The following is a 19,860-nucleotide window of genomic DNA, read 5'->3' as shown; positions in this document are numbered from 1 at the left end:
GCCTGTTTCTCAATATGGGAAAAAGCAGGAGAGAGAAATTACCAGTAGGGCTCTTCCCGAGAGTGATGTGGCCTTTTTTGTGGCTGCTCTCAGGAAAGTGGTCAGTGAAAATTGTGTTTCAAAGAAAGTGAACCGAGAAACTACATTTTTGTACTAAGAACATGTTGCCAGTTGCACTTGTAACAGGAGTATTTCTTCTCATTTTGAAGATAATCACGTTTATAGATAAATCACATTTCAGAATTCCCCAGGACTACATGGGCTCAGTATTTAATTGGGTTACACATGGAATTCAATTATCTCTGACATATCTGTTCCTCTCCCTGCACCTTCCCTTCTTCCCCTTCCAGCCCCAGTTCACCTTCATAGAAAATGTCCAAAGTGCACAATTGCGGAAGATGACATCATTTTTCTAAAAACCCCTGGGAAGTTTCCTGAGCCCCAATTTATTAAGAGAGCATGTCAGACAACCAAACCGCAGCTCGGCATGCTGCATTTCTATCTGGAAAGTGATAATGAAATTCTCTCTGGCTCAATCGTCCATTCTCTTCCCTGCTGCTTGTCCTGTCACTTCTTGACACAGTTTCACGTAGACACTGACTAGTGAGACAATCCATTAAGAAGTTGAGAAAGATTCGTCTAGGTAGTGGAGTCAGGTGAAGAGAAAAATTAGAGCCTGCCAGTTAAAACACACACACACACACACACACACACACACACACATCTTCCCCATCACTCACTTTCATGCCGTGGAGCACAAAGTAATTGAAGCCCTTGCCTTCTGCTGTGCCGATCACTGGACAACTCTGCTCTGGGGATTCCAACATGGCCGCGGTCTAATGTCAGTGGGGAGGCAGCCCCTCAGTCCTGTAAACAGGGCCTGCAAGGAGCTAAACTGACCCTAAAGGCGAGTTAGAATAATCAGAGATAATACTTCAAATCCGGGAGGAGAGAGAAAAAGCACAGTTTCCTACTTCCTCTTGTTTTTTCATGATTGAAATGAATTATTTGCTCTCCACTAGAGATTTCAAGGTCAAGCCTCTTCCTTTTGAAGTTGTAACAGTAAGATCATTACATGTTTAAAAAACCACGCTGGTCACATCAGCTTCTCACAGTTCATAGAAAATGGCTCATTTTTCTTTGTGTGTGTGGTGGTTGTTATTGACAACTAAATCCTCTTCCGTTGAACATCCCTCTCAATTGGCAGAGATAGGGCAATTTATTGCTGATCCTAAGTTACAAAATGGGCCATGAAATGTATCCTGGTAAAGGAAGGATCTTATAAACATTTCATTTTTAAAGTAAAAACCATTAACCTAAATAAGTATACAAACCTGGGGAGAAATGAATGTATCTACATTTGACCTCTGCAGTTGTTAGTATTCTTCTTGCTAGCCTTCCCACAGTTCAGTGGTTTCCAAACTCTAGCCCATTTTCAAGGCCACAGCTCCTGAACACTTCAGGTTTTGTATTTTCAAAGAGCAAACCCACTCACCAATTAGGGTTCTGCACTGTAAGTGGAACAGCCCCGCCTTGACCTACTTTTTATTTCTTCATTCTTATGTGTGTAATGTAAGCCAAATGGAAGTGTGTGCGCTTAATACATACAAACAGCATGAAATTAAAACAGGAAACTCAGCACGTTTATCTTACCATGTAACAGTTAATAAAACAGTCATTTCTTAAAAATTGTGCATATATTATATGGAAGTGTTTGCCCTTTTCTATTTTTTTTTTCAAGAAAACAGTAACAATGAAAGGATCCTTCTATACAGTGAGTGATCTCTGAATAATGATTCCAACTCTTTTACAGGGTTAATCTGAGGCAAAGAAATACATCAATATAGTTTCAAAAATCAAACTATACTGTCTAGTTTATGAAAACACCGAGGTCCTTTCCCTATTTCTCTCCACTCTTAAGTCTTTTAGCATTTCTTCTGGTATTTACTATGTTGACTACAATAGTGTGTTTACTCTGGCTCACCAAGATTTTTTCATTTCAAACTAGACTTCTACTCTAAAAGACTAGGATTTACTGCTTTTGTACTACACCTTCCCTTCCCCTCTCAATGTTACAATTTTTGGTTAATCAACATTCAGTGTTTGTATTCTGAAGACTGTGCATATGCTCTCCCCTGCTGAGACACACACATTTTATTACTGCAGTTCTTCCCTGTAGAACAATTGTTTCTAGTGAGAAAAATGACTGAATTGTTTTTCCATTCATTTAGCTTTCTGTGTGCTAATCAGTAGTTCAAGCCAAACTCTCCTAAAACAATCTAAGATTCCCTCAGGACAATCACATTAGGAAATCTTTCATTTTCATTCTTTCTGGACACCTCCCACATGGAGCCCTCTGAGCTCTGGGCCACACTTCAATTGGTTGCTGCCTTGGCTGCTTTGCTGCTGTCACCTGGGATCTTTTTTTTTTTTTCTTTTTCTAAGGAAAGATGGGGAGATGGACAGACTCTTGCATGCATCCAGACTGGGATTCACCCGACAACCCCATCAGGGGCTGATGCTCTGCCCATCTGGGGCCATGCTTGCAACTGAACTATTTTTAGCGACTGAGGCAGAGGCTCTACGGAGCCATCCTCAGTGCTCGGGGCCAATGCCCTCAAATCAACTGATCTATGGCTGCAGAAAGGGGAGAAGGGGGAGAGAGAGGAAGAGAGGGAGGGAGAATGGGGAGGGGTGGAGAAGAAGATGGTCGCTTCTCCTGTGGGTCCTGACCTGGAATTGAACCTGGGACATCCACACACTAGGCCTATGCTCTGCCACTGAGCCACCTGTCCAGGGCCACCTAGGATCTTCTTCCCCATCACCCTGGGGCAGCCCTTTGTCTCTCTCCCAGGCTGGATCCCATTTCCCAGACCTTGCATCTTGTTTCTTAATTTATGCTTCCATTTGAGGGGAGCCCTTGTCTAGCAGCTTCCTGAGAATGGGGATATGGGAGGTACATTTTCTGGGACCTGCCTATCTGAAGACATCTTTTTCCCATCCTCACACTTAACTCAAAATTAGGCTGGGTGTGGATCTCCCAGTGTTTTGAGAAGTCCAACAGCATTGTGATTCCTGATCATCTGTAACCTGCTTTTACCTTTCCGAAAGCCTGCAGGATCTTCTCTGTCTCCTGTGTGCTCTGGAATTTCTGTGGGTTCTTATTTCATTGATCTAGGTAAGCACTGGAATCTTTGAACCAGGAAATCCCCATGTCATTTGCTTCTAAAAAGTAATCCTTCCTAGTTTCTCCATCTTTCCCATGCTCATACTACTTTCCTCCCTTGGGCCCGAATTGTTCTACTTTCGTGAAGGTTTTCTCTACTTTGTCTTCTAACCTTCCTACTGAAGGATTTTTTAAAAATGTTGATTTAAAAGTTCTGCTGTCATATTTTTTAGTTAAAGTGGTTTTTTGAAAATGACACCCTATTCTAATTTAATGGCTCCCTTGTCTCCTCTTATCTTTCTGAGGACACTGGTAAGTGGTTTACAGTTTTCTTCTGCTCTGAGCACTGCCTTTAGTTCAACAAGTTCCTTTTTCCTTTGCTTTTGTGTGTGTCTTTGTCTTTCATATTAGAGATGTTCTTCAAATGTCTGCTGATCCTTGGATGGCCATGTGTATTTTATAGTGTGTCACAAAAAGCCCATGTGTGGCAGTAAATTTTACTGTGGGGTGGTCTGGTAGGGATTGGGTTGCTGTGCTTGGAAACCCCCAAACATGATTATCTGTAGGTATTTTCTCTTGGGCCTTTTTCCTCAGAGAGGAATACTCTGATATCCTTTAGGGCCCTGGGGTTGGGTAGGTTCTAAACCTGACAGCTACGAACTCGAAGGCATTCGGAGCCCCACTGCTTAGCAGGCCATGTGTTCCCAAAGGCTCTTCCTCCCCATTTTCGGCTGTGGCCTGTGTCCCCAGTTCCAGTGCTTCTCTGGCTCACCCTGTCCTTACAGTAACGTCCCCATTATCTGTGGGCTGGGGGAGGAGTGGTAGCCTGGCCACGTGAGCCAGACAAGAGAAATGGAATCTAACCTCTCCTGCGACAGACTTTCAAACAATCCCTTTTCCCCAGCCATACTTCTGCCATCCGTATCTGGTGACTCAAATTTCCAAGCCTCTTCCAGGCGTCCACAGCACAAGTCCTTACAGACACTCAGCAGAGTAGAGAGAGAGAACAGAAACCTGTCAGTGGGTTTGTCAGAATCGATCAGGCTATGCTATGGTAAGAAAACCACCCAAATCCCCCAGGCTGAAAACAACGAAGCGAATTCTTCTCTCACACTGCATGTGTGACTCCACAGGGTCAGCAGGGAGTCTTGCTCATCACGGTCCCGTGGGACCTATGCCGATCTAGGCTCCGAGTCTTATGACATGAGGCTACAGGCGGAGAACTCTGCTCTTAGCTGCTGCTGCCTAGAAGTAGCTCCTGCTTCACGGCTCCCATAGTTCATGGGCCATACCTAACTTCTGGGGATGAGGAAGTGCGGTGCGGTCCTCCCTGTGCTTAGAAGAGGACAACTGGGAGCACTGGGAGCAGTGATGTCCACCACAGCCAATCACCACTAGATTTTCCAAAATTTTGTTGTTCTCAGCTGCTGCTGTTTCTTCTGTCACTTGGTGCCTGTGACTTTACGTATCTTTATTATTTTACTGTCACTTTCAGAGGCAGCAGAGATAAACAGCATTGCAAGCTGCAGAACACGCCACTCAATGTAGCCAGCACCCTCTAATTAATCCGTGTGCTGCCATCTCTATCTCTCTGATCCGACCATGACTCTCTTCTCTACTCAGAATGGTTTTATTGCCCCAAAAAAGATCGGTAGGCTGTGGAACTTTTCAGAACTGGCCATTCTTTAACAACAGTTTTCAAGAAGGGGGTTGGGAGCTTTCAAACACATGCCTGGGGAAGAGAAAGTCTTTACTAGAACCAAAGCACTGATCAGTTGTTGTTTTTTTTTAATTTTTCAGAAAACAATTATTTTCCCTCAGTGCTGAGCATCGAGTATGTGTTCAGTAAGTTCTTGCTAATGAGCAGTCCTACCTTCGCATTCTGTACAAGTCATCAGCAAGCAAATAGCAGTTTTGCTCCAAGTGAAGAGCAAAACGCTCAAGTTCTGAGGGAATTAAAAGTAGTGTTAAAAGCAGATTTCACCATCAGCAGTTATCTCTGGCAAGTAGTTATGCAGGTGCTTTATACGTGCTTCACTATAGCTGCAGACCATGCCAATTGGCACTATTTTTGTAATAAGAATTGCAGGACCCCTTCTCCAGGTCTGTTGACCATAACCACAAAAAGATAGCCCCTTTTGTTAAAACCATAGCTGTGCTGATAAAAGTTAGTTAAGTCTCAAATCCACAGCTATTACATGCGGAACTTTCCAGGTGACACATTTTCCCCCCTTTAAATCAGTGGTTCTTAATCTTTTACATACTTAAGAATCAGAGGGAGAATTTACAAAACAAAATAAGAGCCAGAAAACAAACAAACAAACAAACAAAATCCCAGGTCTCTGGGCCCCACTTAGGTATTCTGATTTGGAAAACACAGTACCTTGTGTTTTTTTTATTTTTTTGTCAGAGACTGAGAGAGAGATAGGGACAGACAGACAAGAAGGGAGAGAGATGAGAAGCATCAATTCTTTGTTGCGGCACCTTAGTTGTTCATTGATTGCTTTTTCATATGTGCCTTGATCAGGGGGGGCTATAGCAGAGTGAGTGACCCCTTGCTCAAGCCAGTGACCTGAGGCTCAAGCAAGCGACCTTAGGCTTCAAGTCAGTGACCTTGGGCTCAATCAGCGACCATGGGGTCACGTCTATGATCCCGCACTCAAGCTGGTGAGCCAGCACTCAAGCTGGTGACCTTGGGGTTTTCAACCTGGGTCCTCCATGTCCCAATCCAACACTCTATCCACTGCGCTACAACCTGGTCAGGCGTAATTTGTATTTTTAACAAGTACCTCGCGACAAACTCCAGACCACATTACTTTTAATAATGCATTCCATTTTCTGCATGGAATAAGCATTTGGTAAATACATTTTGATGCTTAAGTAGAAATTAACAGAACATATAAACACTTATATTTTCCTTCCATAATACTGTTAAAGAGGTAGCAAATGAAGGTCTTTCCTATATATTTGGCATGATAGATGAAATATCTACAACCCACAAATTCAAATGGCTAAAAACTGGTGGAATATTTTAAAGCACAGGTTTTTGGTTTTGCTTGGTATTAACTATTCACAACCTAGTAAGCCCTACTCACCAATTTCTTAGCATCAAGCTGAATTTCTGACAGTATGGCTTTCTAAAGCACCATCCAATAGTCTACCTTCGGAATGAAATATCATGTGACAGGGTTAAGATGTTGTCCCAGTATAAATGAAAAAAACCAGTGTAGGTTGTGCTGTGGGTTCATCATGAAGCTGCAGGGACAACATGGTTGATTGAGCTGGTCATTTCAAGGAGCTTGTTCATGTGAGAAAACTGATGGAAGAGTCCAGCATCTGGACTTAATGCTCCTGCAGCTTTTTCCAAGTTTCTAAAAGACTGTAGGACTCAGCCTCTTACCAGCTCCCTACTTTTGAAAACGTGCTCTATTTCCACTTCAGTTGCAAAATACTTGCTGCAATCCCTCCCTCCTAGCCCGGAGGGACCTAGAAATGGCTGGAAGTCAAGGGGAAGTCTACATGTGAGCACTCCTGTGTTTCAAACCTTCCGGAAGTGAATGAAGTCTGGAAAACAGAAGAGAGATACAGGGCATCTTGGAACTAACTGATCCAATGCTGCCCCCTTGCTGGGGAGGATGCAGATCCGTCCCGGACAGGTTTCAGCCTCTCCTTAAAGGTGCCAGAGATATAATCTGCTAACAGCGAATGTTAATTGTTACTAAAACAGGAGGCGAGCAATACCTCTCTGACCTGCATAACCCATTCGGTATAAGTAAAATGAACAGCTTCCAATAACGGTTTCTCACTCCAAAAGATATACTGAGAAATAGTCCAGTGCAATCATAAAATGAAGAATTAAATGAAATTAAATTAACCTCTTGATCCTTATTTTATTCCAAGCTCTCATTTTAAATGAAATTGCTTAAATTTTTTTTTCAAGTGAATGGAAAAGGGAGAATCAGAGCAGAAGGAGAATCTTTATAGCTAGGTAGTGAGGCAAAGGTTAGTCTTCTTGATTTACTTTGAATAGATTGTGACACCGAAGCTTGCCATGTTATCAGATTTCTTAGGGATTTCAAAATTGAAAAAATGTTGACAGGGACAGCAACAGCTTTCTGTAGCTCTTCACAAAAAAGCACAATTCAGTTTAAAACCAAAAACATATCTTTTATGATCTGAGAAAGCTACCCTGGTGCCACTAGAAGTGTAAATTAAGCACTTATTGAAAGCCACGGTGAGGCACAGGTGGGTGAACTTCAGAAACTCCTGGCGGGAAAGGGCTCTGAAATATTTCCTCTGAGGAGGCCACACTCCCTGCTCCAAACTTATCAGGGGTTGCTTTAAGCATGGTTCTCAAATTGTGGTCCTGGGACCAGTAGCATCAGTATCACCTGGGAACCTACCTGTTAGTGACAATGTTGAACTTCACCTGAGCCTTGTGATCCCAGAAAACAGCAGAGGTAAAGGGCCTCCACCCTTCTGTGTTTTGGAAACAGTTTACTGCAAGGAACCCCTTCCCATATGACTTAGATATGACTCTCTCCTAGGTGCCCCCTTGTTCACCTATGACAAAGCCAGACACAGACCCTCCAAATTCTCATTCTTTATCTGACAAATGATTAGCTGAATTCTGGGTTAACCAGAACAAGATGCTTGTTAACCAATTTTTGGTTAAGCTTTTCTCCTTCCTCCAGGTCCCTGAACTTCTGCTAATCTACAATCCTTCCTCAACAGCTCCTCCCAACAATAGGCTGTTGTCAGGTTAAAAACATCTTCTCATACGCAATGCATTCAAACCATGCTTTCTTTCTACTTCTTCATACCTGTCCTTTCTAGTCTTGTTTACTCCTCCCTATAAAAGAATCCTCTTTTTGCCTAACCCTATAGACCCTTGCAGAGCTTCGACTCAGATAGATTCTCTTATTGCTAGTCCCCCCCCATTACAACAGTACCTTTTCCTAACTGTGCAATACTCCTTTCTAATAAAGTCTTTCCTTATCAGTCAGAACTGTTTCTTTTTGTTTTTGTTTGTGTTGTTTTTTTAACATTACAGATTTTCAGGCCCCACCCCAGACCTGCTACTTGAGAATGGACGGCACTGGGAGAGGGTGCACCTAGAAACCCAGTTCTGAACAAGCGCTCTAAGAGCAGTTTAAGAAGCAGTGGTTCACAGCGATCCCTGCAAGGTCTGATAAACGCATTCAACACTTGAACTCCCAGCCACCTGTGTTTCATGCACGTTTAAGTGCAAACTATTTTTGAAGCTTACGGTGGGCACGTTTTTAGCATCCCCACAGACCATTTATCTCAGAATGTCATTTCCCAATGACAAACAAGGCCACACAGCACCCGTCTCCCCTCCTGGGCGCCCGTAGAGCTGAGGACGCCTGAAACCCGCACGTACTTACATCTCCATCCCCTGGCCTCTGGTCGTCACAATCTCTGGTGGGGCTAATGTCCTGGCGCATGACCCATATGGGCTCTTTGGGCTCGTCGGGGGTGTAAGGCGAACGGATGGTCCTGGTTTTCACCTCCTCGATAGCCTCCTTGATGTCCTTGATGGCCAGCGAGATGGCATCCCTCTTCTCCTTGCTGTACCGCTGCACCGGCTCGCCGCCCGCGGTGCCCGCCACCCGCTGCTGACCCGCCGGCGCCTGGGGCTCGGGGCTGTCCGGGAGGCCCCCGCCTGGGGTGGAAGCGCGCTCCAGGTCCTGCTCGGCCTCCGGCATGTCCTCGGCCGCCTTGTCGAGGCTCTGCGAGCTCATGCTCTGCTTGACCTCGGCCACAATTTGGTCGATGTCCTCCTCCTGCTCGTAGCTGTCCATGCGTGGGTAGGGCGCGAACTCGGCCTCCTTTTCGGGGCTGTCGGACTCGCCATCGGAGCGCTCGTCATAGTGGTGCAGCCGCGCGCCCAGGGCCTCCTGGCGGTACGCGGCCGCCTCGTCGCGCTCCTGCTCGTACAGCCGCAGCCCGTCGCGCGCGTCCAGCTCGGGCGCGTCCCCGATCTCCTCGTACACGTGCTCCTGGAGGCCGCCGTAGTCGGCGTAGGGCTCGGCGTAGGGCTCGTCCTCGCCGCGGTGGAATAGCCGGTGCGTGTAGACGTACCCCGAGTAGGCCGCGTTCATGGCCTCCTCGTGCTCCAGCGAGTGGAAGTGCAGGTGGTTGGGCAGCGCGCGGCGGTGCGTGGCCTCGGCGTGCTCGGCCTCCGCCTGCTCCGTGTACTCCTCGGCCTCGGGCCGGTACTGCACGGCGTAGGCGCTCTCGTCCTCTGGGTCCTGTGTGCGCTCCGGGTCGTAGCCGTCGCAGGCCGCGGCGATCACGTCGCCCTCGGCCGTGTCCGTGTGGTTGTGGAAGCCGCTCTCGGTGCTGGCGGAGCGCGCCAGGCAGTCCCCGCGCTCCTCCTCCTCCTGCGGCCCGGGCTGGGCACGGAGGTCCTCGACGGGGCGCCCGCGTGGAGGCCGGCCCGCATAATGGTGCTGCTGCTGCTGCTGCTGCTGCTGCTGCTGCTGCTCCTGCGGCTGCTGCTCCTGCTGCTGCTCCTGCTCCTCCTCCACCTCCGGGCGCTCCAGGTCGGCCTCCACCAACTCGTTCACCTCCCCGCCTGCCGCCTCGTCGGTCACCTCCACCTCCGTGGCCCCGTCCCAGCGGTTCATGGTGGGCGTCGGGGACCGATGGGAGAGAGGCTGGGCCGGCTCACTGCGCTCTCATTTTGCCTCACCCTGCTGGAAAAAGCAAGAGGGGGAGAAGGGGTTGTTAAGTGGTTCAGGCTGTGGTCTTGAGCGGAGCACCAACACGGCCGTAAAAACAACTGCTATTGATCCCTTCTGAATCCAGGTCAATTAAAAAAATTATTGCAAATTTAAGCTTGATCTGACAGCACATAGTTCATTTTCTTCGGAACCCAGTATCATAATTTGTAATTACATATCTACTTGTTTAATTGCTTACTGGCTTTCTCCCTTCCCCAACCCTCCAACCAAGAGCCTCTTGAGCGTTTGTTCTCGACCACACTTACTCTTCAAGTTCCATTTCTGACGTATATGAATAGAGAGTACTCCTAAATTGAATGGCCAAATGACACATTTTCCATTTGGTAAGGGATAAAACTCTATAAACTAGGACCCTAAATAACTTTGGAAACGAATCTTTAAAATTTTTGAAATGTTTTGAAGCCATTATTATCAAAACATATAAGCAGCCATCCTGAGGGATGTGATCAGCCACCAGAGGGTTCTTGTCCTGTCACTGCTGGCTGTTACTTGGCCAGGTGGCATCATTTTCTGGTTTTCCATCAGGAGACTAGACTCAGTTAGTGGCTATTACATAGAGAAAAGAGACTCCTTGGTCAGATAAGTTTGGGAAATGCTGACTTAGATTTGCCATTTTACTGTGAATATTCAAGAGCACGAAGATACAGGATTCAGGGTTTCCCAAACTTGTTTGACTAGGAAACTTCCCTGCCCCCGCACACCCCACCCCCAGACCAGAGTTCTGACAAATACACTTAAAGAAACACTAACTAGCTCACTTCCCCCATACACCATGGATCTAAAATTCTATGAATTACCATTATAGCCAGAATTGGATAATATGCCTAACCTCTTTACCCATTTCCACCCTAAGAACAGTGACCATGGACTAGGTATAAGAGAGGTTTCCAAAAGCAAGTGTCTTCCAAAAGAGTCTCCATTCAGACTTTGATGGATACTTAATGCTCTGAACAGAAGAGGCAACTATTGTGCTGGGGGGGCCCACTGGTCAGGTGGCTGCCGTGAGTGGATCATGGAAAGAACAAAATGAATATTCAATACAACACATGGGTAAGAACAGTTCACCCATGTTTTCTTTGTAAGGACTCTGAAAAAGACAAGAGATTAAAAACTTTATGAGTACAAACCTAAGTCTGATAAACACAAAGCAGGTATGCACAGAGAGGGATACTAAACACACAAACACTCTTGGGGTACGAGTGGTCTGTGGTGTGTGAGCTGTGTGTGGTCAGTGTTAGAAATACAGTAACCATTCAAAGCACCCGAACAGCCAACAATTCATGACAATTTCTCGTAGAACTGACCTAATCACTGTCTTTAGTGAAAATAGATTTTTCTATTTCATATGCATTAAAAAGCAATTTTCTCTTACTGTGGGTTAAAATTGTATTTGACCAATGAATGGTATCCTCTCACAGTGCATTTATTGATTCAAAGGAAATGGGATTTCCATGCATGTGTATACACTAAATCATGGTAAGGAAAGTTGCAAGAAACCCGTTCTTTGGTGGGAAATACTATTATGATAATGTAGTTTGGTAAAGTGGAGCTTTGTAGTCACTGAGTGCATTTTCCTTATAAACCCCATTCCAAGCCTCAGGGGAGGAGTTATGCATGGAGTGTTTATATTTCACTCATGGCCATGGTTTCAAGAATATAGTTTGGGTTGTGATATTGACAGCATGTTAATAAATAACAGGCATTTTTATTTCTGAGGACTCTCCCTAGGACAAAGACAACTAGCAACTTCTAAAGATGGAGCTGACACTGGTGGTCACACCATAGGTAGCACACAAGAAAACTGTCCCTCATACTCTGCCAATTTTGAGGGTGGTATTTGTAAAAGAATATTAAGGCTGTGAGAATATATACAGGGTTTAGCAAAAGTAGGCTTACAGTTGTGGGCACGCAAAACAGAGTTTATTCTTTTATTATTTATCTATTAATTATTCTACTATTTTCCATACAAACAACAGAAAACCTACCTTTGCCCAACCCCGTGTTGGCACAACCTTTTTGAAAAGCAATTTGGCAAGACAAACTAAAATCTCCAAAAGGTAACATACCTTTGCTCTAGTAATTCTACTTATAGAAATCTCAAATACATAGCCAACTACCTAACCTTTAGACGTGGACAAAGATGTTTCTCACAGTATTTGCTTTAAAGCATAAAATATTAAGTGCTAGGATGTATTAAGGACCAGTAAGTGCAGTGCTGAGCATGTGAGTGTCATATTGCCATCCAGGGAGAGGTGAATTTTCGTGCTGAGCAGCTCCACCTGGGGCACAGCTCTGAGAGTCAGCCTGCCACAACTGAACAAGTCAGGCCTCCTCACCCTCTCTCCCCGCCTGGCTCCCACCTTCTGTATTTCCTGTATGGGTGAATGGCAACACCAGCCACCCAATCGCCCAATCCCCATACCCAGGAATCATTATGTACTTGTCTTTTTGTCTTTTTGCCTCATCTCCTTCTCTGAACTGAGGACTGAGTGCACTGTCTTAATAATTTTTCCATCACCCTCACTTCCAACTTGGTCTTTATCTGTTGTGCCTACACAACTGTTCCCTTGACTAGTTTGCAGCCCCCTCTAGTCCATCCTCCCCACTGCCAGCCTGATCTTTCTAAAATACAATACAAATCTCAATCCCATAGCCCTATTTCTCAAACTATTTGGCCATTCCTCTCTTGTGCATAGTACTAATGCTTAGCCAACCATATACTAGGCACTGTAGGCATATTCTATATAATGAGTCATTTAATCCTCATATATGCCTATGAAGAGAGTATTCATTTATTTTTCCTTATAAAGAGTATTATCAGCTCTTTTAAAAATAAAGATAGGGAGGCACTATGGGATTAGGTGGTTGCCTGGGTCACCCAACAGGGGAGTGACAAAACTGGCAGAACAGGTGTCTGACCCCTGCTCTCTAGTCTGGGCTTTGGGGGCTTGAGTCCTACTCCTAGCAAATGTAGCCCTTGGGCCATGTTGCTCCTCAGGCAACATGTGTTACCTCCACACATCACCTGACCCCTGTATTCTAATACTCCCAAATCCAGGCATTGGCCCTTACTGCTTTCTCTACCCTCAGCCTATTTTTACCTATAACTTTTCTTTAGTGAATCTTTCTTCTCTTCCCAAAAGCAAGTTCATCCTTGATAAGTTTCGGTCCTGTGCTGGCCTCCAGGCACTGGTCCAGGCACTAGGGCAAAGCAGTGGCCAAGCCAAGCAGGCTCCTCTGATCTCAGAGGCCCACCATTCTAGTGCATGGGGGGAGGGAGCAATGAAAAGTGCACAGGGGGAGGGAGCAATGAAAAGGAGAGGGAAGGTCCTGCACCTCAAGTGCCTTTGCACAGAGAACTCTGCAAAACAAGAGGCTGAGGATTGGCTTAGCCATAAACCAGTTCACCCCGGAGCTCAGCGAGGGAGGCCTCTTGGTCAGACCAGGCTGCAGGGTACAACTCTGAGGAAAATCTACCACCAAGTTTTTGCCCCAAAGATAGACGCCATCTGTCAGCCATGAGTAAGGGAGACCCCAACAAGCCGAGGGGCATGATGTCCTCGTACACCTTCTTCGTGCAAACCTGCCGGGAGAAGCACAAGAAGAAGCACCCAGACTCTTCCGTCAACTTCTCCGAATTCTCCAAGTGCTCGGAGAGATGGAAGATCATGTCAGCAAAGGAAAAGTCAAAGTTCGAAGATATGGCCAATAGTGACAAAGCTCGCTATGACAGGTAGATGAAAAATTACGTTCCTCCCAAAGGTGATAAGAAAGGAAAGAAAAGTGATCCCAATGCTCCTAAAAGGCCTCCATCTGCCTTCTTCCTGTTTTGCTCTGAACATCACCCAAAGATCAAAAGTGAACACCCTGGATTTCCCATTGGGGATACTGCAAAAAAACTGGGTGAAAAGTGGTCTGAACAGTCAGCCAAAGATAAGCAACCATATGAGCAAAAAGCAGCTAAGCTACAGGAGAAATATGAAAGGAGATTGCTGCATACTGTGCAGAGGGCAAAGTGAGTGGGAGAGAAGGGTCTTGGCACGCCCACAGGCTCAAAGAAGAACGAACCAGAAGATGAGGAGAGGAAGAAGAGGAAGATGATGAGGAGGAGGAAGATGATGAAGAATAATGGCTGTCCTGTAATGTGTATGGAGTATGTTTGTATGCTCAGGGAATTTTTTGGCTAAGAATGTGAATTCAAGTGCAGCTCAATATTAACTTCAGTATAAAAACTACATATTTTTGTATAGCTGATAAGGTTCTTTGTAGAGAAAATACTTTTTTTAAAAATACAGGTTGTAGCTTTCTGAGGGGCTACTGCATACAGTTAGATTTTTAAGGCTTCTGATGTTAAATGTTTCTAAATATATAATGGTTTCTTTAATTTCCTGACTTGTGTATGGAGGCAAAGCAGACTCAGAATTAGTTTTGTCTCAGTAGTAAATTTTGGGTTATTTAGAATGTTGCATTTTGTTTTTTAAAAAATTTTTTGTAATAAAATATGTATATTAAAAAAAAGAAAAGGAGAGGGAACTAGACAATAATTATGTTAATAAACAAACAAGGTCATTTCAGAGAGTGAAAAGGTTTATGGAGAAAATAAAACAGGGTAATGGCATAGAAAGAGAGGGAGGAGACGGGGTTATGTAGATAGTGGCCAGAGGAGGTAATATTTGAGCTGAGGCCTGAATAATAAAGAGGCAGCTGAGTAAAAAGAGCTAAGGACGAGGCCTTAGGGTAAGAAAGGACTTGCTGTGTTCAAGGACAGAAATAATCTTTATGAAGAGAGGGAGGGGGCTGGGTAGAACAGGGCCTGGTACATCAGGGTAGAAAATTTGGATTTTATTTCAGGCATAGTGATATACTACTGGGTTTTTTTTTGTTGTTGTTTTTTTTTGTATTTTTCTGAAGTTGGAAGCGGGGAGGCAGTCAGACAAACTCCCGCATGCGCCCAACTGGGATCCACCTGGCACGTCCACCAGGGGGCGATGCTCTGCCCATCTGGGGCGTCGCTCTGTTGCAACCAGAGCCATTCTAGTGCCTGCGGCAGAGGCCACAGAGCCATCCTCAGTGCCCAGGCCAACTTTGCTCCAATGGAGCCTTGGCTGCGGGAGGGGAAGAGAGAGACAGAGAGGAAGGAGAGGGGGAGGGGTGGAGAAACAGATGGGCGCATCTTCTGTGTGCCCTGGTTGGGAATCGAACCCAGGACTCCTGCACGCCAGGCCGATGCTCTACCACTGAGCCAACCGGCCAGGGCACTACTGGGTTTCTTTAAGCAAGGGAGTGATAAGGCCTGATTAACCCGTGCCTTGTTCCCACTGTACTTCTCTATTGTTATTTATATATCATTATTATAGTACCTGTCATTCTGAGTAACAATTCTTTATAATATGAAGTCCTTGGGAAAGGAGGACTTGTCATTTATCTTTGATTCCCCAGTGCCAAGCACAGAGAATACACAGTAAATAGTGAATACATTTTTACTGATTAAAAATAAAACAATTATTTCCCCCCAGTATTTGTGGCCTTCTGGACATTGGCATGCTCAGCCTTTGGAGAAAAACTCATTTTGTTTTACCATCTTGAATCTTTGCTGCCTCATCTGCCCATGCAACCTCGTCCACCTTCTGATGCTCTAAGTGCCCGAAGAACTCTAGTGACTCAACACTTTCCTGCATTTGGCTGTGTTGCTCCAGTCAGCAGTTATTGGACATGTACCATGTGCTGGGCAAGGCAAAGGATATACAAAAGGTTATAAATGGTGGTCCCAGTCCTCAAGGGTAGACTATTTCAATAATTATAATAGCTGGTGATTAGTGCAAAACAGAAATAGGTTTCAAGCTACAAAAGGAGCTTACAGGTAAAACAACAGCACTGCATTGCCTTTGAGAATCATGAAAGTGCTGCTGTTCTTATAGATTCTGCATTGCATGAGCTCATAAACATCCCAGGAACTAAAGCCTAAGAGAGGATGAGTGCCATCATCCAGTCAGTGTACCCTTAATTATGTCCCATATACCTCTGGAGGCTGAGAGTGGAGAAAGCAGCTGGTTGAAGAAAATTTCTCTGTCTCTACAGAAGGCTAGGTGTCCTGGAGTACACAAGCAAGACAGCCCCTGGGCAGAAGCCCCTACACAACATGGGGAGGGGGTGCTGTGGCATCTTGGCTGCAGGGGTGAAGGAATCCAGGCCACCAGTAGTGAAGTGCAGGTGGCTTTCTGACCCCTGGTTCTGGAATATTCCACAGCCAGAATAGAAAAGGTGTACAAGGGGAGTGAACTCCACCAAAGTGCACTACTTAGAAATACAACATTTCACATTTCAGCAGTTGAACCCAGGTATCTCATAATGTTAGCTGAGGTTCATGTTGGTTTGGGATTAACAGAGGGAAGGCTGTAAATTACTTTGGTTGATCAGTCCCTAAGTAGTCATTATAAAAATTTCCAAACAGACTCTCCCTTTTAACATATTCAGAAGTGGTTTTAGAAAAAGGGCCTTACTGAAGACAAAATGCGATATAAAAAGTAACAAAAGGAATTATACTGGGTTATTAACACAAAGGGTATTGTGTGTTGGGGGTGGGGGTTGCAGGCTGGTAGTAATGCAGGTGTAGAAAATACACATGAGGCCCTGGCCGGTTGGCTCAGTGGTAGAGCGTCAGCCGGGCGTGTGGAAGTCCCAGGTTCAATTCCCGGCCAGGGCACACAGGAGAGGCGCCCATCTGCTTCTCCACCCCTCCCCCTCTCCTTCCTCTCTGTCTCTCTCTTCCCCTCCCGCAGCCGAGGCTCCATTGGAGCAAAAGATGGCCCGGGCGCTGGGGATGCCTCCTTGGCCTCTGCCCCAGGCGCTAGAGTGGCTCTGGTTGCGACAGAGCGATGCCCCGGATGGGCAGAGCATCGCCCCCTGGTGGGCATGCTGGGTGGATCCTGGTTGGGCACATGCGGGAGTCTGTCTGACTGCCTCCCCGTTTCCAGCTTCAGAAAAATACAAAAAAAAAAAAAGAAAAAGAAAATACACATGAAAGTAAAGGGTGGAGATGTGGGAATAGAAGACTATATTAGCTATGCTCTCTCTTGAAAAAAAACCCAGGAATGAACAACATGATTCCATTTATATAAGTTTTTATACTTCTGCATATATTTTAGAAGTACAATTACTTCCTATGGTCTTAATGAATGAGCCTCATCTCTCCCCACTGCATTTGGGGGAAAAGTCCCACTTCTTGGGACCGCAACCTGTTTTAATCCACCTGCGCACATGCTATTCCAGTCAACGTGACATTTGCCACCAACCCATTGGAGGGGCTGCCATAGACCCTGAGACTGTGGTGATATGTTAATTTCCACAGCAACAAATAGTTGGGGTTGTCAAATAAGATTAAGCCCTGGACATAGTGTACACACACACACACACACACACACACACACAATCTATGCTGGGGGATTAATAGTTCTCACTAAAAAAAAAGGATGATAGAATAAGAATACCTAGATATATTTATCTGTCTTCACTACCCTATAAATATGTGTTCTTTTCATGAGGTAGGTCAATTGTGAAACATCTATAGGGAATCCAAAGGACATCAGGAACCCCATTCAAATCATCAGCTCTTCTAAACATAATGCATCTATTAACAAGAAACAGTAGCATAGTTCATTAAAGTGTAATCTCCTTTGATTCAGTTGGAAGTTAAATTTAGCGATACTGGGTGAGAGTCAAGGTAAATCCAGCACACACATTACTCCTTCCTAAAATAATTTTCAGTTTAAAAAAGTTCACACATCAGAAAAACCCTCCTCACACAGAACATCTTGTCTTAGCAAAATGTTATTTTGTTTCTTCTAATATCATTGTGCCTGAAATTGTAAAGAATGGCTTGGCAGATAGTATTGGTAATGGTTTCACAGTGACTTGAGCACCTGAACTGAAGGAATGTTGCTGAACAGCTAGATGTCAACCTGAGTGAGGTTTCTGTAGTTAGACCTGAGGGCTATGTCCTTGACTCTATCCAGCATCATTGAAGATGTGTGAGCTGGCCATCTTTAGTTTCCCCTCCAGAGCTTCTGTACACCTTCTCCACCCTGCTCTGTGCCCTGCGAGGTTGGCCTTTTTGGGCTGCATCAGTACCTCCCTGATTCTCTTGGGTTTGGCCAGTGGAGAGACATCAGAGAGAGGGAGGAGACTGCAGTTGGGATAGTTATTCACCCAGTTCCCTCCCTAAAAGGCTGCCTCAGACTGGCAATGTCCCTTGTCTGGAGGGCACAGTCTCTGCCAGGTGGCCCTCTCCACCTGATGGCTCCCTCCCCTTCCCTTCAGACTTATGAGTAGGAGGGGTGGTAGGATCCTGCCAAGTCCACACCCTTGTCAATAGCCCCTCTGTTTCTTGGTCTCTCTCTGCATATTACCTAACTCGAGCGCCCTATTTCCTGCTGGGACCCTAAGGGATAACAAAGTTGTAATACTTGTGTTAGTAGAGGATAAAAAAAGAAATCACTAACTAGTCCAATTAAAGACAAGTGTAAAACGAGAAATAATACAACTATAGTAAAAATCAGGGAGGTGGCACCCTAAGGGGAAATACTGCACTAGGCTGTGTCTTCCCAGATCTATGGCATTGCCTCTCCACAAGCTACATGGCATTCATAGAATTAATGGAGAAAATCACACAGGAAGCATAATGGGCGTAAAAACCAACCTGCCTGCCTGTATTGCATCCTCTACAACAGGGGTCCCCAAACTACGGCCCGCGGGCCGCATGTGGCCCCCTAAGGCCATTTATCCAGCCCCCACCACACTTCTGGAAGGGCACCTCTTTCATTGGTGGTCAGTGAGAGGAGCACATTGACCATCTCATTAGCCAAAAGCAGGCCCATAGTTCCCATTGAAATACTGGTCAGTTTGTTGATTTAAATTTACTTGTTCTTTATTTTAAATATTGTATTTGTTCCCATATTGTTTTTTTACTTTAAAATAAGATATGTGCTGTGTGCATAAGGATTTGTTCATAGTTTTCTTTATAGTCCGGCCCTCCAACAGTCTGAGGGACAGTGAACTGGCCTCCTGTGTAAAAAGTTTGGGGACCCCTGCTCTACAACTTTCTTCTACCAACAGCAGAGACTACTTGACCTTCTACTGCTCTAGTCCATCAATTAACTGGAGCTCAGCCCATTCCCAGTGTATATGAAATCTTAATGTTAGACCTGGCTTTGCCCCACCCTCAAGAATTAGGACGCAGATGCTGATATTTCACCCTGTGATTTGGATTGTCCCCTGTGGACAGATTGTCCCAATATTGGCTGCTCATCACCTTGCATACTCCATTTTCTGAATCAAAAATACCAATAGCTTGTCTGGATGGCCACTGTTGATGGTTGCCATATCCCCTAAAGATGGCGAATAGCTTGCTGGACTAAACTTTCATCTATACATGTAGCTGAAAGACTATACTTTCAGGGATCATTTCTATAGTTTGTTACATGTAGCTGAATTTGCCTTCTAGCACCTGCTCAACATGGCTGGGTGTGTCCTGATTCTTCTCAACAAGCCTTGGTAGACTATTTGCACACATGTTTCAAGGCCTTTGCTCAAAACACACTGGCCACTCCCTTATTGGAGCAGCTTTTAAAGTTAACTTATGGGATTTTAAGTTACCAGCAAATAGTGTTCAATATTCTATAGTCATATTTTGTCATATTTGAGTTTTTACCACAAGGATTAGCTTCCACCTTATTTACAAGAGTTAGCCATGAGTAGTGCTTGATAGTCTTCAAATATCAAATCAATCTCTAATGGATCATCCGACCGTCCACTATACTTAATGAGGTGTTATAGTAGTTAAGGGGATTGATGTGGGGAACAGACTGTCTGAATTTGCATCCTGGTTTTACCACTTACTACCTCTTTGACTTTTGATGACTTATTCAT

The 19,860-nt window shown here is 45.0% G+C and overlaps 1 protein-coding gene and 2 pseudogenes across 6 annotated transcripts in view; 2 read left to right on the top strand and 1 right to left on the bottom strand.

Moving 5' to 3' along the window:
- The window catches only part of APBA1 (amyloid beta precursor protein binding family A member 1), a 230,421-nt gene that overhangs the window by 67,818 nt on the left and 142,743 nt on the right, over positions 1 to 19,860 (bottom strand). For all 6 annotated transcript variants that reach the window (XM_066257120.1, XM_066257122.1, XM_066257123.1 and 3 more), the window contains one exon: positions 8,575 to 9,888. In XM_066257120.1, the coding sequence (XP_066113217.1) occupies positions 8,575 to 9,819 (1,245 nt within the window). In that variant the 5' untranslated portion in view covers positions 9,820 to 9,888. The remainder of the gene's footprint in view (positions 1 to 8,574; positions 9,889 to 19,860) is intronic.
- Positions 13,455 to 14,065, top strand: LOC136322848 (high mobility group protein B2 pseudogene; annotated as a pseudogene).
- LOC136327795 (small nucleolar RNA U3) lies at positions 19,374 to 19,459 on the top strand (annotated as a pseudogene).

This window comes from Saccopteryx bilineata, chromosome 2 (genome assembly GCF_036850765.1).
Source record: "Saccopteryx bilineata isolate mSacBil1 chromosome 2, mSacBil1_pri_phased_curated, whole genome shotgun sequence".
Classification (NCBI taxonomy): Eukaryota; Metazoa; Chordata; class Mammalia; order Chiroptera; family Emballonuridae; genus Saccopteryx; species Saccopteryx bilineata.
Note: the sequence above shows the minus strand (reverse complement) of the source record. Positions and strands in the feature narration are given on the sequence as shown.